General features: G+C 43.1%; 1 protein-coding gene across 6 annotated transcripts in view; it reads right to left on the minus strand.

The window, feature by feature from the left end:
- MAGI1 (membrane associated guanylate kinase, WW and PDZ domain containing 1) overlaps positions 1–26,791 on the minus strand; it is a 446,025-nt gene extending 419,234 nt beyond the window's left edge. For 2 of the 6 annotated variants that reach the window (XM_077275976.1, XM_077275979.1), the window contains exon 1: positions 26,222–26,790. In XM_077275976.1, coding sequence (XP_077132091.1) covers positions 26,222–26,510 — 289 coding nt within the window. In that variant the 5' untranslated portion in view covers positions 26,511–26,790. Of the gene's footprint in view, positions 1–26,221 lie in introns of all 6 variants that reach the window. The other 4 variants (XM_077275973.1, XM_077275972.1, XM_077275974.1 and 1 more) reach the window with 3 other exon arrangements.
- Between the last annotated feature and the right edge of the window lie 671 nt (positions 26,792–27,462).

A 27,462-nucleotide genomic window follows, 5' to 3' on the forward strand; every position in this document is an offset into this window, starting at 1 on the left:
TGAGGATATGGCAGAGATACAAGTCAGAAAAATGGTGTGGATAGAGAAAATGCAGTAGACATCACAACGTATTGTATGGCTCGGAGACAGACTCCGCTGGAAGAACGTTGGGAGTCCTGCATTCCTCCTCAACCCTTAATGAAAATAATGGGGACTGGATCTGGGATAATAATGTTTCTGGGAGCCAACTTTCATATGGAAAATGTTTAAAATGGTGCACATACCTTTCAACGCCATTTAATGTCTAGGTGCAAATTTCTGAGTTCAACTTGTAAACATTTTTTAAACTTTTATACAGAAGTCAAAATTCCTTGCATAGATATAAGAGTTAAGTGATAAAATTCTGAATGCCTACCGCCAGCACTAGATAGAAAACAAAGAGGTTGTCCACCTTTTGGGATAATTTTTTGGCATGAATTTCGGTCTAAAAATAATTTTTACAATTGATTTTCAGCAAGAATTTTGCCTTCTATATTCTCTACGCTGCACTGTCTGTTGCTACCTGCCGAATAAGAAAGTCAGCGAGCTAGCTATTATGGCATCATTGGGATTTTGTACCTACTACTCACAGCTTATTTATGACCACAGATCACATCAAAACGAAATGTGCAGGTAAAGAAAGAGCAATTGTAAAAATGTATTTTAGTCCTAATTAAATGTAATTAAGTAAAAATTAATAATAGTTGTCTCCAAAGATTGACAACACCTTTTTAGCATAGTAGATAGTATTTTGTTATTGAGGACGAGGAACTTTCTTGGAGAAAGAACGGTGGACATACTTGTGGCACTGGACTCTGTTTCATGCAGTGTCAGCTGAACGGACTGCTCTGGGGGACATTATAATATGTGGGGGGAGGGGGTCATACTGCATGGGAAAGGCACAAGGGGCATCATACTGTGGGAAGGGGATGCAATGTGGGCGAATCATACTCTGTTTAGGGAAGCATCTTTGGTCTATGATACAGTGTGGAGGTGCATCCATGGGTGGATATATCTTTGGTACAAACTGAGCAGCCACGCAGGGACCCGAAAGAGTAAGGGGGCCCACTCCCACCTCCAAAACGAGGCGTAATTGTGCATTATGATGAGCTACAAGATTAGAAAAGGGCCCATATACTGTTCTTGCACAGGCGTCCTCTTCTGTCTGTGTCTGCCCCTGCCCATGGATGCATCATAAGGAAGTCTTACCACATGGGTTCCATAAACGGAGTATAGAACTGTGTGGGAGGATTTAGGGGCTTTACGCTTCACTTGGGGCACTATTTCTGTGTTGGTGCAAGGTTGGGATTGTCATCCTGAATGGAAAAACAAAATTTGTCAAGCTACTCTTGACCCATAACCCCCCTCAGATGGCCATGAAAATCGACCTGAGATGGGAACACAGAGCATGGACTGGATGGTGACTCTCCCAACCCGAGCGTGTATTTCTATTCAGAAGTCACGCCCGGTAGGGAGAGCCACCGGCCAGTCCTTGCACTGTATTCCCATCTCGGTTCGATTGATATGGCCATCTCACTGCGCAATTAAAGTTAGGAGTCATGGAGGTCAGAAATGTCTCAATGTACAACATGCCATGAGCCAAATACTTTTAGTAGAGGCCCCTTTAACAAACTTTAGACCCAGGAGCATCAAGTTACATCTCTGCTCACAAAGTTAATGAGAACAGTAAAATTTCAATGGCATGAAAATCTCTGGATACGTATCCACATGTACATAAAGTTATCTGTTCTGTGGCAGCTCCCGAAGATCATGCCACCATAGATCTAGAGCCAGTACCATGCTGATAGAGAATCGGCACACACGTCGACACGACTAACCTACATGATCTTCAGGAGCCATCACACAACCACTGTGGACCCACCAAGTGCCAGACCATCAGGTAAATCGGCACTATCACATTCACCTGAATGAGGCTTTCAGAAATTCACGCGCTTGCCACCAAACAGCCCAGTCAAGGAAATGTCTGCAATACATACAGCGCCTTAACATTCCAGACTAAAGGACATTTACTTCCTGCTACTTAGGTGGCTTCAGATCAATAAACCCAAACATGTACCAATGAAACAATGCAATGATTGTTGGGAATGGTTCACCTAGAATAATTTCCTGGTTACTTTTTATATTTCTGGCACTGAAAAGGTTATTCTGCTCAGAAGGAACATATGCAAATCCCTGTGCATGGCACCTCTGTTTACATTGGAGTGGAATATAATGCGGCCTCTGGTGAAGGAAACTATAGTCCCAGAGCTGGTATGTCTAGTATCACTGAGACTGCGGGACTCGTGACAGATATATACCATGTCACTGAGCCAGTTTCAGTGACAACACTTGAGGCGTAGATAACTCAGAACTCTCGAAAGGTGCTTTCTTCGGCCTTCTTGGCCAAGAATCAAAGAATGTGAAGGGCTTTTACCCATTGTGAAGTATCCACCAGCTTCAAAATATAAGAAAAAAAAAAATACAAAATGAAAACTCTAATCCAACCGAACCATCTGAGTTCAGGCCTTCACCAGGCTACAAACGGCTTTCCAGAAGACCCAGTACTTTTTAGGCAGGAGAATAAAAGGGTGGTTGATAAAAGTCCCAATTTCTGCAGGACTAGCCAAACATTGGATGTCAGGTGGAATTTCAACACCTGATCCTATTGTTTTTAGGGAAGATTACCCATTGAGGGATCTCTTACTCCTTGTTGAAAAAACAAACAAAAAAAACACGTAAACTTGGCCGAGCGAGGAGAAAGTTGTCAGCCGAATCTTCATTTGGCAAACAACTATCATGTGTATGGCCAGCTTTAGATAGCTATAGGCCAAACTCTGGAGGAAATTTCTGTACCTTAAGAACAAAAGAATTAGGCATGTTGATATGGAACATGCCCAAACACTCTTTCCCCTGATATTTGCCATCAAGGGACAGTGGGACACTCCCAATGCACAGTTCTTCCAAAATCAGTGGGTTTGGTCAAAATTAATCTATAACAACCTTCCTGAAGACCATATAACATCTTCACCATGACAAATTCCCTTCAAATTAAACATTATTGGGTTTGTACTCTAAGTATGCACTGGAAAAACTTCAGCACGAAATCTGAATACATCTTCAGGATCCCGCGCACATGGCGTATGCCTAAAAATGTATTCATTTTGCATACGCTGGGCCAGTATGCATAGGCATGACTCTTCTTTTACTGTACAAGAAAGCATAGCCTGATGTACGTACTTATACAGACGAACATAGCAAAACAGGTGATGGAACACCACATATTTAGGCGTGAATATCCGGGGCTGCAGCCCTGTGGCTGGAGAAGACATCTTCCAGATGTGTATTTACTAGAATGGAGACAAGCATGTTAGGTGGGCAGCGCTATGAGAAATGAGGAGCCTTACAGTTACAGATAAGGTTTTTTTTAGAAACAAGTGCTTATTACTCGAGTTTGCCGAGAGTGCTCGGGTATGCACTGAGCATCACAGGTGCTCAAGGAACATGTTGGAGTCCTTACGGCCGGATGTTTCAAGGCTGTTAGACAGCCAAAAAATATGTAGGGATTGTCCATGCATGTAAAGCAATCCCCGAATGTTTTTGTAGCTAACAGCCACAAAAGATGCATCCGCGACCCTTGTTGCATACCTGACCACCCTGGGCAAACTCAAGTAAGAAGCACTTGCTCTCATCACTATTCGCAACGCTTTTAGGCACCATGAAAAAGGCACTAGTTCAGAGCCGAAACACGTTGGTACTAAAAAAAAAAAAAAAAAACCTTATCTGAAGCTCCAAGGCTGCTCAGTTACCACAGTGCAGCCCACCTAACATGAATCTCTCCACTTTGGTTTCCGACCAAAATATGTCAATGTTTGCCAATATGGTGGAATATAAAGGAGGCTTCAGTCACAGATCTAAGTCAGGCAAAACTTTTGACATATAGCTCTGGTGGAATCAAAAACAATCGAATCGAAAAATCAGACCAGTCAACCACAAGTTGTGGACGTTACTGGCTCCATGAGCAGCTCTAGGTTCTCAATCACACTGCAGACGGGTGCTGGAACTGCCTCTGATTGGTTCATTTTACAGACCAGAATGATGCATGCAAAGTAGTGCACGCTATGATTTTGTTCCATGCAGAGCATCAGTCCGCATGAAAGATTAGCCAAATGGCCATAATTGGTCCATGTACTCTCCATACGACTTGCCTACTTTGGACACATATGAAAAGAGGAATCACTGGAGAAGGACATAATGGTCAGAAGAATAGAAGGAACAAGGCGAAGAGGAAAACCAGCAACGTGATGGCTTGATTTTATCAAGATATGGCGGAGAAGACCCTGGTGGACCTATCTAGGCTTGTACAAGATCGATCTTCTTACAGATCGTCCATCCATCAAGTAGTCATCCATGGTGCACACGGATCTATTATATGGTTGTCTGAACAAGCCCTAAATTGATTGATTCATGCAGAAACAGTTGTTTCTACACCGTAGTACTGATACATTTGTCAAGCGTAGCATTTGGTCTTATGTAATAGAAATATTAGCTTCTAGAAAAAAACAAGCAAAGTACAAGATGGTTTGATCTAGTGAAAACAAAAATGTTATAAAGAAACCAAAACAATACATTTAAAGGGTAGATTTGTCCAATGTGGATAAACTTTTTTTTTTTTTTATTTAAAAGTCTTTCACCCGAGGGCCAAGATAATGTCCTTGCGGCTGTTACGTTGATCCCAGCCAGCACTACTATCTTACAATATTTATAGAAGGTGGCCTTGTGGTCAATAGCACCTGACCGTTTCTAGTACAAATAAAAACGCTCACTGGTGGACTACTCAGCGTCATACCCGTGTCTGCTATTCCAAATCGACTTCACTGAGATGAATAGGGCTGAACTGCAATACTGCAAGCAACCTGGGGACAGGTGAGGCACTGGCTCAAAAAAAGTCCGCTCCCGATGTAGGAGTACATTGTGTGCTCATTTCGCTAACAAGCAGTGCAACAAGTGATCAATGAGTTAAAAAAAAAAATTCTAATTGAGTTTATTGAATTTAGCGACACTGAAGGGCCCTTGTCTTACATTTTCTTCCACAAATCAGTTCTTAATATGAAAAGAAACGTTCATTTAATCATAAAGTCAATTATACAATTAAGGAAAGAAGACAAACAGAATGAAAAATACATGAATCCATCCAGGGGGGGGTGAAATAATAAAAAATGGGAGTTACATACATAAGATCCACAGCGCTCCGAGTCTGCGAGCAGAGACCTCAAATGGGTTAAAGTCTGCAGAGAGAGGAAGATAGAGTTTCTATAGCGCCTGACAAATATAATCTTGTCAAGTTAATATTTAAAAGATCCTTTTTACATTCGGGCAGATGGCAAACAACATTCTCTGCCATCTGAGCTTTAACCCATTGCCAGGCTGGAGATCCGCTATAGGATCATTGCGGCAAGCTGCGAGTGTGTGATTCCTTTATGAACGAACTCATCCGGTCAAAGTCAAAGTCAATAATTGAATTGGGCTTGCCAAGTTTTTGGTTCCAAGTCTTAAGGCCCCCATACACATCAGCCAAATCCGACAACTTAGATGCAACCGGCCGACTATCTACATTGTCTGCGTGGGGTCTTCCCGACTCTTCCCCGGCAGATGATGTTGGTGGAGAGAAGGATCAGGCATTTGGAATTTCAACCCTAATATCTTTTGTTTTCCGAGGTGTCTGACACTAATTTTCATCAACCCGACATGAACGCCCAAACAACAGCTCTCATGTGCATGGCCGGTTATAATTTAAAAACCTCTTCTGTCTTCAGGTCCATTGACACAGGCCGATAATCGGGGAATGAGCATCCATGAAAAACAAAAACAAAACACAATCTCCCGATCATAGGACAATGATCGGAAGTCATCAAGCTGTCAATCGTTGGGTCGTTTATGTCGGCACACAAATGATAATTGTCGGCAGCACATCATCCCGTGAAAACAGATGTGCTTCCAACAATTTGTTTTGACCCAGTTTGTATAAGATTGTGACCGGGCCGGTAAAAGAGCGTTGATTGATTTGTATATAGTCGTTCTTTGCTAGTTTATTAGCCAAAATCAGCACACACAAATAGGCCTTAAGAGGGTTTTTCTGAATGGATCCGCTTAAAAAAAAAGGCCACAAAAATGTTCTAAAAAAATGATTTAAAGATTTTTCCTATTTATTTCAATGTTAGTCCTCTTTACTGTTCATATGTAGAGTACTTTTTTAGCATTTTTTTTTGTTTTACACTTCAGGTTTAGAAAACAGTTTACTGGTAAAAAAAAGAAAGTGCTGCAAAAATGCTTAAGGAAGTGACACGCTACAATTTTCAATAAATCAGCAATTTTTCAATTCTGTAAGGGGAAAAAAAAGCAAAAATAAGAGGTAAAGAAAAAAAAAAAAAAGGAAATTGTGTGCATGAGATTTCCGAAATCTCATCACTTTTTATGGTTCTTTAAAAAACAGCTCTTAAATTGCATAAAAAAATAAAAAAAACTGTATAAAAAAAGCTGCAAAAACGAAATGTGTGAACAGATCCTAAAAAAAGGAATGACAACACTGAGTTCTAAGAGAATATGCTCCAGAATCATTCTTTTTATATAAGAATTTACTAAACCAAGACATATCAGGTGAGATGATAAATTTACATGAAGATTTTTTGGCACTTTTCTGCCCGATATAACTTCAAGTAACTGTTTCTTTGCTGTATTCCTGAAATCATAAATACACCAGTGTTGGTGTATATAAATTAGGGGGGGAGCTTTTAACAAATGTCTTGCAACATTGAGGTTCACATATATCAGTATATTGGATATATACCGTATTCAGGTTTCCCAGCACTGAAATAAATCCGCACAATTTTAGTCTTGCAAGTAAAGGGGAAAAGCCTTAATTTTGAAGTGCCGGGTGAAGAATTGATTTGCTGCTGTCAAGACTGCGCTGACAAGGACACTGGTGCATTTCTGGGGAAACTGCATAAGAATTTGCTAAAAGTCATTCGAACTTTCAAAGAGCAGTAAGATTTATAGCTCAATGTAAAGCTTTACAACCATCTCATCCATAATTATGTATAATTGTAGGAGAGGAGAGGGGATGGGCACTAGTATAACTCGCCACTGAGGTCTGCAAGGAGATTCAACACATGTGGTGCAGGTTTATATTTAAAGGGAATGTATAATTTAGAAAAAAAAAAAAAAAAAGACCTATTGTTGAAATGAGGTTTTGTTATTTTTTTATTTTAATATTGTTATTTAAAAACAAACAAAAAAAACAACTTTGCAATTTGCACACTGGCCAATAGACCTAATTTAAGACCCCTACTTTTAGACTACTCAGACTGTATCTTTTTTTATTGCAGCCTTCTGAAATTCTAATCTGATCATGCTTTAATCTGAGTTAGGCCACGGTCACACTATCAGTATTTGGTCAGTATTTTACATCAGTATTTGTAAGCGAAAACCAGGAGTGAAACAATTAGAGGAAAAGTATAATAGCAACACGTCATCACTTCTGCATTTTGTGACCACTCCTATTTTTGGCTTACAAATACTGATGTGAAATACTGACCAAATACTGATGGTGTGACTGTATCCTAAGAGTAATTGCGAGAATTGTGAAGAAAGGGGGGAAGGTGAGCTGTGACATCATCTATTGTGAATGGTGGATCCTGTGTTATCTACTGTATATAGAGGTGTTATCAGTCATTATACAGGAGGAGGAGGTGAGCTGTGACACCACCTATTGTGAATGGTGGATCCTGTGTTATCTACTGTATATAGAGGTGTTATCAGTCATTGTACAGGAGGAGGAGGTGAGCTGTGACATCACCTATTGTGAATGGTGGATCCTGTGTTATCTACTGTATATAGAGGTGTTATCAGTCATTATACAGGAGGAGGAGGTGAGCTGTGACACCACCTATTGTGAATGGTGGATCCTGTGTTATCTACTGTATATAGAGGTGTTATCAGTCATTATACAGGAGGAGGAGGTGAGCTGTGACACCACCTATTGTGAATGGTGGATCCTGTGTTATCTACTGTATATAGAGGTGTTATCAGTCATTGTACAGGAGGAGGAGGTGAGCTGTGACATCACCTATTGTGAATGGTGGATCCTGTGTTATCTACAGTATATAGAGGTGTCATCAGTCATTATACAGGAGGAGGAGGTGAGCTGTGACATCATCTATTGTGAATGGTGGATCCTGTGTTATCTACTGTATATAGAGGTGTTATCAGTCATTGTACAGGAGGAGGAGGTGAGCTGTGACATCACCTATTGTGAATGGTGGATCCTGTGTTATCTACTGTATATAGAGGTGTCATCAGTCATTATACAGGAGGAGGAGGTGAGCTGTGACATCACCTATTGTGAATGGTGGATCCTGTGTTATCTACTGTATATAGAGGTGTCATCAGTCATTATACAGGAGGAGGAGGTGAGCTGTGACATCACCTATTGTGAATGGTGGATCCTGTATTATCTACTGTGTTATTCCTGTCTGTGAAAATAGTGAAACTGCTGAGAAGACTTCTGTACAGAACAGGAAGCAAGAATCTAATAGGCCAGTGTTAAAAATGCAAGATTTCTTTCATTTAAAAATAAACAGTGATGTGGAAAATTGAAAACAACATCACCAATTAAATACATTTCACATAATCTGATTTAAAGGAAAGGTTATATTTTGATTACAAATCTGGTTTGTTTTGGGCTTTTTATTTTTTACACTGGCACTTTTGTATTTTAATGTCTTTTCAGCCATTTTTATATAATGAATATTTCTCAAAATAAAGAACGTCTGACATCAATATTTTTCCCATGTGCTGAGACTTAGGCTATGTGCACACGTATTCCTGGCCACTGTGGATTTTTCCGCAGCAGTTTTTGATAAATCTGCAGGGCAAAAACGCTGCGTTTTTGCTGCAGATTTATCGCGGTTTTTCTGAGGTTTTACAACTGCGGTTTTCCATAGGGGCAGCTGCAAAACTGCTGCGGAACCCGCAGAAAGAAGTGACATGCTGCCGAATGTAAACCGCTGCGTTTCCGTGCGTTTTTTTCCGCAGCATGTGCACAGCGTTTTTGGTTTCCCATAGGTTTACATTGAACTGTAAACGCATGGGAAACTGCTGCGGACCCGCAGCTGCGGAAACGCTGTGGATCCGCAGCAAAATCCGCATCGTGTGCACATACCCTTAGTCATAATTTTGGACACATGAGGAGTCCTGTAAGGCTATGTGCACACGTTGTGGATTGGGGTGCAGAATTTTCTGCACAAAATCTCCTGGCAGAAAACGCAGGTGCAGATCTGCCGCGGATTTTGTGAGTTTTTTTGCGGAATTGATGCGGATTTTCTGCGTTTTTTGACCCTGCGGGTTTCTATAATGGAAGGGGTCAGAAATGCTGCAGTTCCGCACAGAAGAAGTAGCATGCTACTACTTTTGATCCACAGCGGTTTTCATGCGGATTTTTCCGCACCATTAGCACAGCATTTTTTTTCTATTGATTTACTTTGTGCTATAAATCACTTTGCGGAACTGCAGCGTTTCTGCGTGGAAAAATCCGCTGCGGATCCACACTAATTCCGCATCGTGTGCGCACAGCCTAACTTTACTGCAAAAAAATGAATACAAAAGTATAAAAATAAAAAATATATATATAAAAAAATCTTTACGACTATCTAACATGAACGTGCTTGTCATTCCACGATAACTAGCTTTTCATCTGTGAGCCGGATCCAATTTTCATCCATTTTTGACCATCGGTGCGATGCCTGGTTTACTCAGCCGTCTGTTGTGACGGACATATAACCGACCCCTTAGAGTACAATGGGTACATGTTTTATGAAAAACAATTATACAACCAAAATAACAAAAAACGGACGGCTGTATGACAACTAAAAATTAAAGGGGTGGTTCCATTCAAGTAAGGCAACTCATTAGCTTGCCCTAAACGGGTATGTATTTTTCCCAGGCGACATTATGGGGGGGGGAGTTCCTGCCTGACGCCACATCTTTTGTGAGACGGTAATGTATTTATAGTGGGGCGTTCCCTTAAATGTAAAAAGAGACTAGTCCAGATGATTGTCAGCTTATGGCTTCCAGGCAATCAGGATGTCGTGACGGGGGTTAAAACAATTTCCTTTAATCCTCTCAACAACTAGATGAAGATTTATATACATTATGACACATTAATAACACTCAGGTATTTTTGCCAATAGCAACCAATCACAGTGCAGCTTTCATTTAAGATTGCACTCTTGAAAAATGAAACCTGCGCAGTGATTGGTTGCTATGGGGAACACAAACAGTTTTGGTTTCACTTTCTATAAATCTTCCCCGCTGTATATTAAAGTGGTGAATACATGTCACCCTGAAATTTGTTTAATAGAATTGACTGAGCAGCAGAATAAAAGCACAATAGTAGCATCCGCAAGACAATAAAAAAAAAATAAATCCTCTTTTGAACAAGGCTGTCAAACAAAGCATAAAGAACTCCCCAATAGAAATGTCACAATGTGATCCTATCAGTTGACTGAAATATGTCTTCCCATAATTTAATGAGAATGTCTGTGAGCAGAGAGGAGCGCTCTGGGGTAGGGTCCCTCGTGAGCGCGGCGTGCCCTGAAATGCCGTTTTCATGCTCATTAGTCCTTGCTCTGTAACTTCTCATATTAGTCTTGGACGGTTACATCAGTCCAATCTCACGTCCCATACGTCTCACGCACTAAATATGTCCCTAGATGCTTTCACTCTGGTCACAAATGGAATTCCTCAAGCCTGATAAATAGTTATATACGGTATTTTACAGAATTTAAGAGCTGACTTTCCAATAGTTCAGAATATCTGCCACGTAATCCGCCAATTATCAGGTCCAATTGATACAGGAGTATAGGAATTTTTCTAATCCCATAAACTTTCTATCCACCTTTAAAAAAGAAAAAAAAAGTTAAAAATATAAATTATCAGGTTGAGTTCAATATCACCCATTTTCCATCTAGAAATAAAAAAAAGCTGATTTTTCATCCATATGGTGTTCAGTATGTCCTCTGCATCTTCGCTTTTTTACATCCCTATATCATCCGTTGTATCTGCAACATATGAAACTGTGACAATCGTGCTTGGACCAATTTGCACGGACAACTGCATGAGCCCTAAGTCTCTAAAATCACGTTCCCACAATGACTATTTGGCGCGTTTTTGATGATGCATATTTTCTGCACTTTTTAGCTAAATTAGGTTATTTGTGGGGGGGGGTTTCCCATTGCATTTTTGAGTGACACCTGTTTTTAATGCATTTGTTGTCTCTTGTTTGGTGTGTCATGCTTTAAAGCGCCACTCCAGAGGTTTTATTGTTAAATTTTACCACTGGAGTGAACCTTTTGCCAATGCCAGCGCCAATGTTAGTCTCCAGCAGTTTATGATCTGCCTGAACGCTTTAGTGTTTCACGAAGAGGGCAAGAGGTCACAACTCAATACAAGTCTATGAGAACCTCCGTAGGGCTCTCAGACTTGCATTGAGAGCTTGTGACACAAGTTCCGGACAGTCAGAAGTTGCGGTCACAAGATGGCACCGACGGACTGGAGTGGTTCGGAAAAAAGGTGAAAATACCAGAGGGTGAGTATAACACTAGTGGCAGGGACCTTACCTTAGAACTTGAAGCACCACTCCAGCGCTGAAAAAAAACAAAACAAAAACACTGGAGTGGTGTTTTAAATAAAGCGGCTTTCTTTTTAATACTTTCTGGTATTTGGCTTTGATAAAAAAAAATTTATATAGGTCATTAGAAATACAAATACGGGGAAAAGACTTGACAAGAAACAATCGGGGATATCCCATATGAATCCCTATCTAGCAAACCATAAGGCTTAACTTTTAACATAATTGTAAAATTGTGGGTAAAATAACAAAAATCAAGCAATTGACGATCCCCTGATGATGCAAAGTCTGTGGTGAAACACCTTATCTGAGCATGTTGGCTCATCACTGCAGTGATCCTCCAGCTACTGAACCGCCGCACAACCAGCTCTACCCTCTCCTAGTGTATCATCACCCATCCCCTGCAGACTGAGCCCTCGCGGGCAGGATCCTCCCTCCTTATGTACCTGTGTACCTTGTTTTTTGCTCATGTTTAATGTATTTGTCTATATTTGCCCCCTTTTCACATGTAAAGAGCCATGGAATAAATGGCGCTATAAAAATGTATAATAATAATTAAAAAAAAATAATAAAATGACAAAGACTCTGTGTAGCCCTAGCGACGTCTTGACTCCAAATTTGCAGCAAAATTTACAGGGAGAACTTCAGCCAGCGAGAAAAGTAGCATTACAGTGTGGATCCCCATGACATCCATTTGCACTAATAGCGCAGATAACCAGTGACTGTCTTCAAGAGTTGACCCTTTTAACAGAAAAAAAAAAAGGGGGGGGGGCAAATCTATAAAAAAATATACAACCTAGAGCTCCATGCAGTGCAGACAATGTAAGAGTTCAGCAGCCCCACATCACTTTATCAAGTCATTAATCAGACTTGGCATGCGAGGAGGATAAAAGGATTGTACAGTGTATAGAGCTCAGACACAGCCATAAATAAGCTCCTACATTGTATTGAGTGGAGATGGAGCAGATCTCACTGGGTGGGCATTCTGTTACAACGCAGCTGGGAAATGGCTGATAGCAACGTACCGAAACAAAGGGACGGGCAATATTTTGCTAATTACTCCAATTTTCTCTCGCCCCGCTTTTCCCCATAATTACATGCCTATACTCCCTAGTTACTGTAAATCTAGGGGATGAATAGCACACGTGCTTTTTAGCATTCTGCACCGTTAGGTCTTGGGACAGGACTGAGAAAAAGTCATGATCTGATCACCCCGGAGAATTTTGGATACATTCAAAGGCATTGCTGCGTGTGTGCACCCAGTTTGGCAGCATTCGTGGTGCCTATGGGTCCATGTTGCGTATGGTGCCACCATGACAGTTCTGTTCTCTGTGTGCACCGATGTGTGACTATGAGCCGAAAAGTCAGCGGTTCCTCCATAGACCTATGAGTGGGCGCCATATAAAACGACATTTGTATAGCTATGAAAATTATTTCAAAATAACCAAATACAACTGTCTGCAGATGGAGTTTTTCTTCTTTTTTAGGTTAAGTTCCCACAATGAGTTTTTGACCCGGTCTAGTTTCACAGCACAAAAAAAAAAAATAATAAGTAGAATCTTAGGCCGGGTTCACATTTGCGTATCTGTGTGCAGCGTTTGATCCGCATACATCAACAACAATTTAACATGGTGTATGCAGGGACATGCGTCGTTTTGCAGCGTGCGTGGGTGTCCGGCGAACGCAACATGTTGCATTTTATTTTGAGGCGTCAATTATGCGCAGCCATGTGCATGATTACGGATTGAGCGAGTAAAAAAAAGCATTACTGTCTATGAGAACGCATGCGTTCGATGTGCTTGCGTACTTCGGACTGCGTATGTCCAGGAACTGTTTGGAGACACGCCAATTGAGACACGCCCTCCTGGAAATATCGAACACATGCGCATAAACAACACAAAAGCAGGCAAAAACGCATACAAACGCAGCGGGGTTTTATTTTGCCATCATGCGTAAGCTGATGCGGATAAAAAAAACGCTGCGTAAACATGCATTAAATGCTGAAAATCCACAGGTGAAAACGCATGTGCGTTTTTAATGCAATATCGCTGCGGAAACGTACAAATAACACACGATTCCCCACATGACTATCAATAAAAGGAAAAACCAAAGACGTATCAAAAAAAAAAAGCAGCTTTATGCAGACAGTCCAAGCACGGACTGCAATACCCGACCCGAGCGTCACGGCTGCATGTGTCCATGAGGCTGTGCCGCTCGGGAGAGCCTTGGTCAGTCCGTGCACTATGGTCCATGCTCGGACCCATTTGCACAGTTGTCCGTATGAGATCTTAGCCTGATGAACTGAAGTCGAGAATACGCTTTTTAATATTCTGAGACCAAACTAGAGCCCTGTGTAAAATCAAAAATTGTCGACAACCCTCTCCAAATGGTTTATTTTAATGGTTTGGGTGGCACAATGTTGATAGTCTACAGCAGGGGTGTCAAACTGCATTCCTCGAGGGCCTCAAACCATGCGTGTTTTCAAGATTTCCTTCTCATTGCACAAGGTGCTGGAATCATTCTGTGCAGGTGATTAAATGATCACCTGTGCAATACAAGGAAATCCTGAAAACATGACCTGTTTGCAGCCCTTGTGGAATGCAGTTTGACACCCCTGGTCTACGGGACTGTTCACTTGTCTGTTTTTTGGTTTTTTTTTTGCAGACCAATTGTGCATTTAAAAATAAAAAAATACAAAAGACATATCCGTTTTTGATAAGTTTTAAACCATTCAAGTGAATGGATTCATGAAAAAAAGGAGGTTGGATTATACTCACCCAGGGGCGGTCCCGGTCCGGTTCTGGTCTGATGGCCGTCGCGGTCCGGTCCAGGGCCTCCCATCTTCATACGATGACATCCTCTTCCTTACTTCCTGTCGTGGCTCCGGCGCAGGCGTACTTTATCTGCCCTCTTGAGAGCAGGGCAAAGTACTGCAGTGCGCAGGTGCTGGGCCTCTCTGACCTTTCCCGGCGCCTGCGCACTGCAGTACTTTGCTCTGCTCTCAAGAGGGAAGATAAAGTACGCCTGCGTCGGAGCCACGACAGGAAGTAAGGAAGAGGATGTCATCGTATGAAGATAGGAGGCGCCAGACCTGGACCGTGATGCCCATCGGACCAGACCGCCCCTAGGTGAGTATAATCTAACTTGTTTTCTTATCTTTCAGGTTACATCGGGGGCTTATCTACAGCATTACATAATGCTGTAGATAAGCCCCTAATGGCGGTGGCCGCAGCTTATATACGATAAAGTAGGTGACAGATTCCCTTTAACAGACTACCTGACTCCTAAGCTTTGTTTAGAAACAAGAGGTCAATTTTCCCTGCAGGAGTCACTGCAAAAGTCTATTGCAGTGGGGAGGAGAGGATTAGCTGGGTCAGGAGGTGAAGAGGGGAATGATAAAGGCAGGGAAAAGAGACTTCCTGTTTCTACAAAGAGCACAGAAAAGAGAATTAGCTGGGCAGAAAGGAAAAATTAGCAATTGTAAGTACACAGTGCCATATAATATGATGCTATATAATCTTGAATCCCCCTCCTTAAATTGAAATGGGGGAGGGGAGGGACGAGTTGCTAAGCAGCCTTATCCTTGCCTGCTAGTCTCCATCTTCACTGACCATCTCAAAGTGGACAACGATGGGGGAAGTTGATGCATCATCCATGGAAAAACCATCAGAAACATCACAGAATTGAACCGTCCATGTGCGGCTTCTATCACTACCATCACCTATGCCTGGGAGGAAGATTTTGGTGTCTGCACACCTTCTCATCTACTTGTTTTCCATCTATCTAGTTCCTGTGAAACAAGAGCTGTCAATCAAAGAAGGAGGATGGTGGCCATGGATGGAAAACAAGTTTGGCCACACCAAGGGTGCACCGAGCGCTTGTACTTGGTTTCAAAGATCATTTTGTGCATTCAAAAATGGACACCTCCACCAATCAGCTGTTAGTAGGTCCCACAAGGCACATGCAGCCAACACAGCGCCTTACACTGTGTAGTGGTCGTTCTAGGGTACTGCAGCTCCCATTGAAGTGACTACACGACCGAGTTGATTTGCACAAAAACTGGAGCCAGATGGTTACATTGTGAACGTTATTGTTTGATCGTATGAAACAAAGTTCCTGCAGATGAAATTCCTGAGTTGTATAAGCGAAACCTAATCTTTTCTTCCTTCTCAAGTGCACTTATCATCGATTGTCCCCAAAAAATTTTTTTAACCCTTTACAACACTAAACCGCAGTTCCTTGCCATAGTTTTTGCTTTTACTTCTTTGAATACCTCCAAACACAGCTCAACCATGCTGAGCATGCATGTGTATTGTGTGGGGGTGGGTGGCATTTTGACGCCTCTTGATTAGTAGCCCCCACAAAGTCTGGCATGTTGCGAGGTCATGGGCACCAGGAATGGCACTGGTAATACAAGGTGCTCTATCAATGTGGCAGCTGGATCCAGATCCTATAAATCTTGCTTTAGCTAAAAATTTAGAAAATATGCACTTTTGACAGTTTTTGGAAATTAATTCAAATGAAACAAAAAAAACAACAACTTCTCCACTGACAGCAGAGCGCGTTGGGGCCCAGCAACGGGGCCTCCATCTGTAATCCATTTATGGCATAACCCGTGGGTATGCCATGACAGTATGCAATTGGAAAACCCAATTTAAGCTAACCAGAACAATGTGACCCTGTTAGTAGGTGGGGGCGCCAATCACATCCACGGCCAAACCTATGCAGTCATTACTGATAAGCGAACATCCTTGGACATGGTGTTATCTGAGCATGCTCATGTGCCGAGTGTCTTCGGCATACTCGAATAATATGTTTGATTCCCCGCCGGCTGCATGTCTCATAACAAACAGCCTAACAAACAGCCAATCCCTGCATGTGTTGTGGCTGTCGAACAGCCGCGGGGACTCCAGCATATTTTTTGATGACGCCGAAGTCACTCACTTAGCACCCGAGCATGCTCACATAACACCTTATCCGAGCACGCTCACTCATCACTGGTAGTCAGAGCAAGATCTAGGTTAAGCAAAAAATAAAAGGTGAATTAATAGGAGCCAAACCCTCCAGGATCCAACCCTGCCCCCACTATTATTTTTCTTGTCTAGGGGCCTCCACTATCTCGGATCCAGCCCTGGCCTGGCCATTTTAGATATTTCCTGTCCTCTTACAGTTTCACACTAGATTTCTGTGTTCCTGTACAAAGTCTAGTCTGTGACTACTGATACGGCGTGCCCTTTTCACCTGCCGAGGGGTGCGCTTTATCCACTATCACATTCCAGCTGTAGAAATCCTTCTCATTTTCTGTTCACATGGAAAAAAAATCCGAGGTCGTACAAAGAAGAGCCGAATCTGCACTAATTACCCCCGAGTTCCAGTAGCAGAATGTTACAATAAAGACATATCGCTGAAAAGGACAGTTACCCAAAGAGACACCGAGAAAATAATGATATCGAATGATGGTGCCAAGGACACAATTATTCTTCAGAATCACTGGGGACTCTTGTTTCCGTCTCCGTCAGTAACATCAATATTTTTTTTTTTTTCTCATAAAATAGTATCACAGAGTGACGGAGGCCAGCACAGAGCAGCCATTGTTCGCCCTATAGTCCCAGGAGAGGGGTGCAAGATGAGGAGACGTGAATTTGTTTTGAACTCCGACGATTGCAAATAGTGACCACATCAAAAGAAGTCGACTACAGGCCGGGGCTGTTAAACCGCAAGAGCGGCTTCCAAAAACATAACCGAGTATCTGTATGGAGTTATCGTGAAACTCCCTACAATATCACAGCTGCTAGAAATCTTATAGCCTAGGATCGGGTTTCTATTTTTCCATGACTTTCCCTTGCCCCCACCAACATAGGCCGTACAGAACGATTTAAAAAGGGCAGATTCCCAAACTGTAGGTTTGTACACAGTGGGTCCTCCATAAGACATTTACATTGGTTGTCTACTTAGAAATATGCATCGTTCTTTTAGGGGTGTCTCATTTATAACATAAAATGTCTGAAAGAAGCAAAGCTCACCTCTGGGACCTGCACCTATCTCCAGAATGAGGGGTCCCCCTATTCCGGGTTATAGCCGGTGAGTGAGAGCTAGCGGCGCATGCACCATTCCCTCTAACGCATTGCTATGGGAGTTGCAAATACAGAAAAGAATATTTAAGTACAGTATGTAAGACACATGTATCTTCATGTATCCCCTCAATGGTGGTCAGTAGTGATGAGCGAGTATACTCGTTGCTAGGGTTTTCCTGAGCACGCTCGGGTGACCGCCGAGTATTTATGAGTGCTCGGAGATTTAGTTTTCATCCCGGCAGCTGAATGATTTACAGCTATTAGCCAGGCTGAGTACATGTGGGGGTTGCCTGGTTTCTAGGGAATGCCCACATGTAATCAAGCAGGCTAGCAGCTGTAAATCATTCAGTGCTGGGATAAAAACTAAATCTCTGAGCAGTCAAATACTCGGAGGTCACCCGAGCGTGCTCGGTGAAAACCCAAGCAACGAGTACACTCGCTCATCAATAGTGGTCAGCCATTGTCTGGAACAAGGGATCAGGGCCGTCCGCCGCCCGCAACAAGGGATCAGGGCCGCCCGCAACAAGGGATCAGGGCCGCCCGCCGCCCGCAACAAGGGATCAGGGCCGCACGCCGCCCGCAACAAGGGATCAGGGCCGCACGCAACAAGGGATCAGGGCCGCACGCCGCCCGCAACAAGGGATCAGGGCCGCACGCAACAAGGGATCAGGGACGCACGCCGCCCGCAACAAGGGATCAGGGACGCACGCCGCCCGCAACAAGGGATCAGGGACGTCCGCCGCCCGGAACAAGGGATCAGGGACGTCCGCCGCCCGGAACAAGGGATCAGGGACGTCCGCCGCCCGGAACAAGGGATCAGGGACGTCTGCCGGCTGGAACAAGGGATCGGGAAGACCACCGGCTGGAACAAGGGATCGGGAAGACCACCATTCTGTAGACTGGTGCAAATCCCAACTCATCTCTATCAGACATTGATGACTTATCTTTTCCATTGATCTATTGTAATCACTGGGAAAATCAGGTGGAAAGTAATTAGTTTCCCTGCAGCGCCCCTACAGGAAAAAAAAAAAAAAAATATAGGAATTACTCAGTTCTCAGACATTTAGAATAAAAAGGACATCCATCTGCAGCTATACGGAGGGCAAGGACTCAGAAATGGCTATAAAGAGTTCGGAACTGAATGATTGGAGAAGACTCTGGTTTAGCTAAATCTCAAGTCAAGGTTCATTAAATGGTTGGACATGGACTTAGAAGGTGACTACCTTCCAACAGGCGACAGCTTTCATGTTCTTGAAGAAGAGCTAGCTGGCATATCTTTTTTCCCGACTCCTAAGTTTCCCTATGCACCTTCACAGTCTCCTCAAGTCAAAACTGTTCCACCTAGGCAGTTCTCATTGAAAGCCATGTGCAGACATTTTTGGTCCTCAAGAGCAAGAGACGCACTATGTAGCCCACTGGCAGACACAGACCGAAGAGGGCCCCTGTGTAAGAACAAGATGTGGGTCCTTTGTAATCAAAACACTCATCACACTGCAAAATTTCACCTGCTTTGGAGGTGAAAATAGGCCCCCTTACCTCTTGGGCCCCCGTGCAGCTGCACAGGTTGCACAAATAATACGCCCTTCCTTGATGTAGCCACCCTAGCTAATAGATGAGAGCATGAACTCAGAATTCTCCGTATGACGCGTGATTTTGTTATGACAGATGGACTCCAAAAGCTGAAACCAGAAATACTAGCTAATCCAATATAACATGGTATGCGAATACCCTGACGTATACATAACTATGAGCTAAAGTTCACCCAGAACCACCAAAGATGAGTGTGATAATTTTAATAAAAGGGGGATGCAATAAATAACTTTTCATTATACAATATTTAACCAAATTTAGCAAGTTATCCTCTAAACTGTAGAGAACGTTGAAATGTATTTGGGCCCCCCATCTAACCCAAAGGGGAGGATTTCTTTTAGAACAGGGCCCATGTACAAGGTTATTTGACCCAATTTTTTTGGTAAATTGTACATTCTCTGCAGGTCTAACACAGTGAAGGGGTTAATTATATATTCCCTGATGGGTTAGTGTAGGATAAAGAGTTACTGCTAAATTATTCCCAGGTTAGGGGTTCTGAGCAACTTTCCAGTTTGCAATCCCCTAAAACCAAACCCTAATATGAGCCAGTTTGCACCATGGTAGGTGCCCACAACAGTTTTTATTCGTCCAAGGAAAACGGCCCCATTATTCTCATCAGACATTGTGGCACTATATTTTCTTGGAGGTAGAGAGAAAAAAAAAAAAAAAAGTTTGTCCGCCCTCTCTATTGTGTCGGCCCATGAAAAAAATCGTACCGCACTGGGATGTCATCCAAGTGCATCCAATGTTTTCCATGGACCCATAGACTTGCATTGCCGAATTTGGTCAGACACTCGATATGTCACAGAGGGGCACGAGGAAAAAGAATTGGACATGTGCATAGCCCCATAGAATAACAGGGGTATGAGGGATATTGGCGAAAACCACAGATAGCGGAATCCGAGAAAATCTGTTGTGTGCATGAGCCCTTAGAGTTCAGCAAAAATATACCCAGAGCCCTGGTCCAGTGGCCACACCGACAGTCCTTGGCCGCCGGACCAGAGCCCCCAATGCCTCTTATGATTAGTAGGATCAGCGTGATGTACGTATGACATTGTGCTGAGCCTACTAATCAGAAGAGGCACCAGCGATGGTCGTAAGCAGGAGGGTCACAGGGCCCTGGTCCAGTGGCCACACTGACAGTCCATGGCCACCGGACCAGAGCCCTCAATGCCCCTTCTCATTAGTAGGATCAGCGTGATGTACGTATGACATTGTGCTGAGCCTACTAATCAGAAGAGGCACCAGCGATGGTCGTAAGCAGGAGGGTCACAGGGCCCTGGTCCAGTGGCCACACCGACAGTCCATGGCCACCGGACCAGAGCCCTCGATGCCCCTTCTCATTAGTAGGATCAGCGTGATGTACGTATGACATTGTGCTGAGCCTACTAATCAGAAGAGGCACCAGCGATGGTCGTAAGCAGGAGGGTCACAGGGCCCTGGTCCAGTGGCTACACTGACAAGCCATGGCCAGCGGACCAAAGCCCTCAATGCCTCTTCTCATTAGTAGGATCAGCGTGATGTATGTATGACATTGTGCTGAGCCTAGTAATCAGAAGAGGCACCAGCGATGGTCGTAAGCAGGAAGGTCACAGGGCCCTGGTCCAGTGGCTACACTGACAAGCCATGGCCAGCGGACCAAAGCCTTCAATGCTTCTTCTGATTAGTAGGATCAGCATGACGTATGTATGACATTGTGCTGAGCCCACTAATCAGAAGAGGCACCAGCGATGGTCGTAAGCAGGAAGGTCACAGGGCCCTGGTCCAGTGGCCACACCGACAGTCCATGGCCACCGGACCAGAGCCCTCAATGCTTCTTCTGATTAGTAGGATCAGCATGACGTATGTATGACATTGTGCTGAGCCTACTAATCAGAAGAGGCACCAGCGATGGTCGTAAGCAGGAGGTTCACAGGGCTCAGGTCCGGCGGTCATGGGCTACCACCGTGGTCTGTTATATGGTTGCAGGAAATATAGTGGAGTTAGAAGTTAATCCATTTATCACACTGACTTCTACCGAGTCTTCTGTAAATTTACACTTGTAAGGTACGTATATTACGTAGAGGACAAGACCTGGGATAAATGACGAGTGGCTATTACATGCGATACAATAAAGACATATTGCCAAAAGGCAACCGACTGCAAACTTCTATAGATCAAGCATATCCATGACGAAAATAATCCTACCAAGATGGGGGATGGGAGGACGGTGCACAATAGGACAGTGTCGCTCCCCTAGAGAGGATGAAATATTAGCTTTGGGGAGACCATGTGCAGGACGATGTCATGAACATGCACCAGGACCCGAATCAGAGCCAGGGACATCTATAGCTACATTTAAGGTTTATTTGGGGACTTTACATGACTAGTGGACACATGAAAGAGGGTCCCTGTTTGTGATGAGCGAACGTGCTGGGATAACGTGTTATCTGAGCATGCTCGGGTGCTATCTTGGACGTGCTCGAATAATATGTTCGACAGCTGGAACACACGCAGGGATTGCCAAACAAACAGGTAATCTCCGCATGTGTTGCGATTGTCTAACAGACACAAATCATGCAGCTGCGGGGACTCGAACATGTTATTCGAGCGCACCCAAGACACTTGGATGGCACCTGATCCGGGAACATTCGCCCATCACTAGTCCTGAACAAGTCTAATAGCTCATCATAATGCACAAGCCCACCGGCTTTGGGGATGGAAGTGGCCTTCGCACCTCCTGGGCCCCTGTTGGCTGCAAAAGTTGCACCAATGGTATGTCCGCCCCCCGATTCAGACGTTCCCCCCAACAGAGCAAATGAGTTGAGGCAAAAGGAGCCGAAAACCTGAAACTTACCTATTTTTGATTCTTAATGCACATGTTGTATGGACCCAGTTCCCTTGCCATGGACATCAATCACATTGAATCCATGAGAAAGAAAGATGGTGACGGATTGAGCACAGGGCATATTTTTATTTTTATTTTTTTTTTGGGGGGGGGGGAATATAAAGTACGGTACATTGCAGATGGACTATTCAAGGTCTCACTGTGCCCATGGGGCGTTATGGACTCCAAGACTTTGCTCAATGCCCTGATAAACCCTTTTGAACTGATGGTCTCCTTCAGATTACTGGATGACTGCTTTTCTTGGATACCACCTGCTTGCTGTGTTTTCTTAAGCTTAATGAATGAGGTAGGAAAGCAGACCTTGAGGTGTTAATTAGGAGCCAGATAATGAGATTGACACTTTAGGAGTGGAAAGTGCTTATCTGATCTGGAGTAGTCACATCACATATCCCCCACTCCCTGATTTATAGTGTATTTGTAGCCACAAGGCCCGCAGAGTCACAAGGTGCAGGTCTCCTATACAGGAGCTGATGTTAGGCAAAACAAGAAGTCACCATGTGGTTCCTTTGACTCTAAGTTTTATTCCATTGAATGATGGGCTGATTAGAGAGTCGTTGTTAAGGGATCATTCAAACGTCCATTTTTCTTTTTATGTAGGTCCTAGTTTCATCAGCAATCTTGTTCAGAGCTTTATCATTTTTTTTCTGGGATGAGTTAAGGTTTCTCGAACTTTTCCTATCTAGCAGTTCATGAAAAAATGGCATCCGAGTGCAGTCCCGATTTTACCATGGAGCCACAGACCTGCACTGCCGACACTCAGATCAATACAGGATAATATCTCCGCGAAAAAATTCACCATCCCATTCACTTTTATATGAATGAAAAACACATGCTTTTGTTGCACAGGGGCCACCACAAGTCTATCAAAAAGCGGTCATCAGCCAAAACATACGTCCAGTTATCTCTCCTGGCTCCACCATATACATGTACATGTGCTAGGACGAGCATGTGTTTCCGACAAGAGAAAGGCGCTGCCAGACTAATATGGCAGCATCTTATTTCCCCTGAGAAACAAAAAAGATCGGCTGTTGAAATTCCAATAAGTGCGATCCTTCTCTTTCAACATATATCATCAAGGAGAGTCGGGTCAGATGATCCCATCGAAATCAAACAAGATCGATATCACACTCAAATTGGGCTGTATGTGACAGGGACAGATAGCTAGGGAACTATAGAGGCCAGCAACACAGATTTCAGGAGTGCATGGATTGTCTGGTTATATAATATGAGGAGAATGTTGGCATATGAAATGGACAGTAAAGTCAAAGTAATGATATCAGGATGATGGCAAGCTCTTGGAACCCGTTTTTCCAAATTTCCATTTTGCAAACCTAGAGTCCACTGTTTTGATTGCATGAAGTGGTGGAGCTAACATATGGATGTCCCCAAGGCTGACAAAATCCTCAGGTGTGACTCATGAGCGCTGGGTGGAGGTTACAGGTGAGTTCTATCTGTACTGCGCAGGGAACAAATATTGACACAGAAAACCTTAAGGACGCGCGTCGAGGTAGGGGGATCACGTGCTGCAGAGTTACAGGCCTTCACCTGACCGCAGGCCATTGGCCTTAATCACACTTTTGGAATAATATAACATGTGTAAAACATGTCATCTCAGGACGGAAAGTGACATAAAACATAGAAAAAAGAAAATCCTGACTATTAGTTGTTGTGGCCGATAATGATCACAAACAAAAGGGATTTTCCAACTCAAAAAAACTTTAAAGATAAAACTGAGAAATGGCGACTTCAAGATCCTTCATCTGGTTCTTTTCCATTCAAAAGGGAATTTTCCTTTATGATATCCACGCCGCGTCATTTATAAATCCACCGTGACAAATTGGCCAAACATCTCCCATATTATAAACCATAACAATAAACACGAGAGTAGAAAATATCAATTATTCCTTGCGAGGAGCCGCTGATGCCAGCACTTGCTCAGATCCTTGCCACATCTCACCTGAGAGTGTTATCTGTTCAGCAATGTGGGGAATGTGTGGAGGGAAAGATATTTTTAACGTTTTAACGCTGCACAGTGCTGAGTACACTACTATAATCCAGTCATGGGAAAAAAAAAAAAAAAAAAAGGAAACCAATGACTATTGCTGGATTTACACCAACATCAAGAATCCAAAACATTCCAAAATGTATCATCAGAGCAGAACGCAACAGTAGAATGGGCTGGTAATTATCTGGGCGTACAATGGACACATGACTGCAAAGTATAAGAAAATGCAGCAGAGCCGGATTTGTTATTTAAAGAAGTCATTTTCCGCCCCATCTCCCTTTATTTGCTTTTATACAGTTATTAGTGGGGTCAAAGTAGAGTCTTCGGTGCCCCAAACAGACCAATTGTTTCAATAGGTGCCTTGTAATATGGCCTGACCGCTGATTGAGGGGTTTCATCTCTAAGCCAAACGATAAAACTACAAGCAGTTAAATGGGTGGTCCGGTGAAAACTAGTTATTCTGTACCCACATTGTAGGCGAGAACTAGTGATGAGCGAACGTGCTTGGATAAGGTGTTATCTGAGCATGCTTGAGTGATAACAGTGCTCGAAAAATATGATTGAGTCGCCGCGGCTGCATGTCTCGCCAATGTTTGACAGCCACAACACATGCAGGGGTTGTCTATTTGATAGTCAAACAGTCGCGGGGACTAGAATAGATTTTTCGAGCACTCGAGCATGCTCATATAACACCTTAACCCAGCACGTTCGCTCATCACTAGCAAAAACTTATTTATTAGTGGTAGTCAGAAAGGAAGGACCCGCACCGATCGACAGAATGGAGCGACAGTGCTCATGCTCGACAGCAGCACCATATATTCCCTATGAGGCTTCCAAACTGCTGAGCGCGTGGTTTATTTCCCAGCAGCCCCATAGAGAATGAATATGTCTTGTTTTGGGATCCACCCCCACTGATAATTGATTTAAAAAAAAAAAAAAAAAAAAAAAAAAAAAAATCGATTGATCACAGGTTGCAAAAAAAGCTTTCAGGTGAGCAAGATTTATCACTGTGTATCAATATCATGTACGTTGATCAAGACGACATCAAACTTTTTCATCAACTTTATCAGCAATTTTCCCTGTGATTTCACCTTTTACATGGGACTGCAAGTAAACCCACTGCACTATCCTAAGGGTGCACAAAGGGAACAGTTAAGGGTTCCTGCCATAAGGATACGTTCCCACGTGGAACTTTTCTGTGAGTTGTAGTTGTTGCACATTTTCGGCACTATTTCTGTACCCATTAAGTAAAATAAGTTACTTGCATAAAAAAAAAAATAAAATCTGCGTTTAAAAAAAAATATATTAAAAAAAAAAAAAAACACCAAAAACTCATATAGGGAACGTAGACTTAGGGCTCATTCAGATGTCCGAATTTTTTATTTATTTATTTTTTCTAAGGATGAGAAAATGGGACCGATGATTCTGATCGGACTGTAGTACGAAAGTCATCAGATTTGTTTTTTGTACGCGGAGAAATAAAAATACCTCCGTCGTGAAATTCGGATGTCATCTGAGTGCAGTCCGATTTTTCTCGCAGACCTCACTGACTTGTATTACCGAATTTGAGACTACCATCGGATCAAAAAAAAAAAAAAAATATATATATATATATTAAAAAATAAAATAATAATAATAACAATAATAATAATAATAATAATAATACTACAAGTCTACGATATTTGCGGTGGAAAAAAAAAAGGTAAATGAATAAATAAAATAAAATTGGACACATGGCCCTATAGGTGCGATTGCTATCGGTGAAAAATATGCAAAGATCGGATCTCTGAATGAGTCCCAACAAGTGCAGCCCCTTCCCCATCATTTCCCCCCTATTTTCAGGGGTGGGGGGGGGTCCCAACAGTCAGAGCCCCATGATTATACAAGAGGGAATACCCCTTTAAATGACAGATTGAGCCCTGCTACGTTTGTACACCCACTATTAACCCTTAACAGAGAGCTGGGGCTGTTATAGAGGGGTGTTATAGAGGGGTCTCACCTACCTTGCCTCACAGCTGTGATGGGGACCTGCTCCCCGCAGCTCCGCACCATCTCCAGCACGTCGTACCGGGGCAGTCCTGACACCGGGACCCCCGCCACCTCCAGCAGCAGCTCCCCTCCCTGCAGCTTGCCCTCTCCGTCCTCCACCTCCCCCAGGTAGAGGAACTCTCCGTCCTCCGCGCCCCCCAGCAGCGGCGGCAGGCTGAGCTCTCCCCCGGAGCCCCGGCTGCTCACCGCGCACTGGTGCACCCTGCTCGTCCAGTGGTTCTTCTTCTGGATCACTTTGGCCATGGTGGTCGGAAGCTTATGGGGGCTCCGCAGGTGACAGATCACAGTCAGGTCATCCCTGCCCAAACTTTTTGTATCCAGATCCTTGTTTGCAACTTTTCTTTTTTTGTATCCAGATCCTTTATCCAGGGATCCCAGCCATCCTGTTATTCCATTCCAGAAAAACTTTTTGTTGTTGTTCCCCTTTTGCAGATAGGAAGAGACTTTGATGCAGCTATTTCCTCACGGTTCCTTTAAAGAGATACAAAGGTTTCATTCCATCCTGTCCCTATGATCCATGCACAGCAATGGGAACTGGCACGCATGCGCACTGGCACTCACCTCTCCCTCCCCAGTTACACACACACTACATACACAGGAGCAGCACCCTCCTCCTCCTCCTCCTCCTCCTCTTCCCCCTCCCCTCCAGGACACACACAACTACCAGGTCCTGCAGCAAAGGGGTGCACAGTATGGGGGGGAAGGAGGGTACAGTGACCTTTTTACTGAAATAAATCATTGATCAAAATTAGCTCCAAATTAACACCTCCTGGATAAGTTATTAGCATTAATAGGGCAGCAGATGACTGCAGCCTGATTGATTTATTTTTAACTCATCAGCTGCTGCAGAAGCTCTTGAGAGGGTGAAATCTGAAGTCCAAGACAATGCAGTAATGATAATATTTACAATAGAATGTTTGTGTTCCAAGAATCCAAAACAAGCATTGTTATCATAAACAACACATATCAATAAGAACACGACTGTTAACACTTTATGAGCTGGAGCGCTTTTCTAATGTGATTTTTTTTTTTTTTTTTAACATTAGGTTTTCTGCACTTTTAGATGATGAAATTTTACTTTTTAAAGGTAACAACAAAGGGTAAATCAAGATGCAATAAAATGCCATAATTTTATTTAAAGAAAAAAATGGTTTGCAATGATTATAAGTAGTGATGAGCGAACGTGCTGGGATAA

The sequence above is a fragment of the Ranitomeya variabilis genome, chromosome 8 (assembly GCF_051348905.1).
Source record: "Ranitomeya variabilis isolate aRanVar5 chromosome 8, aRanVar5.hap1, whole genome shotgun sequence".
In the NCBI taxonomy this organism is placed as follows: Eukaryota; Metazoa; Chordata; class Amphibia; order Anura; family Dendrobatidae; genus Ranitomeya; species Ranitomeya variabilis.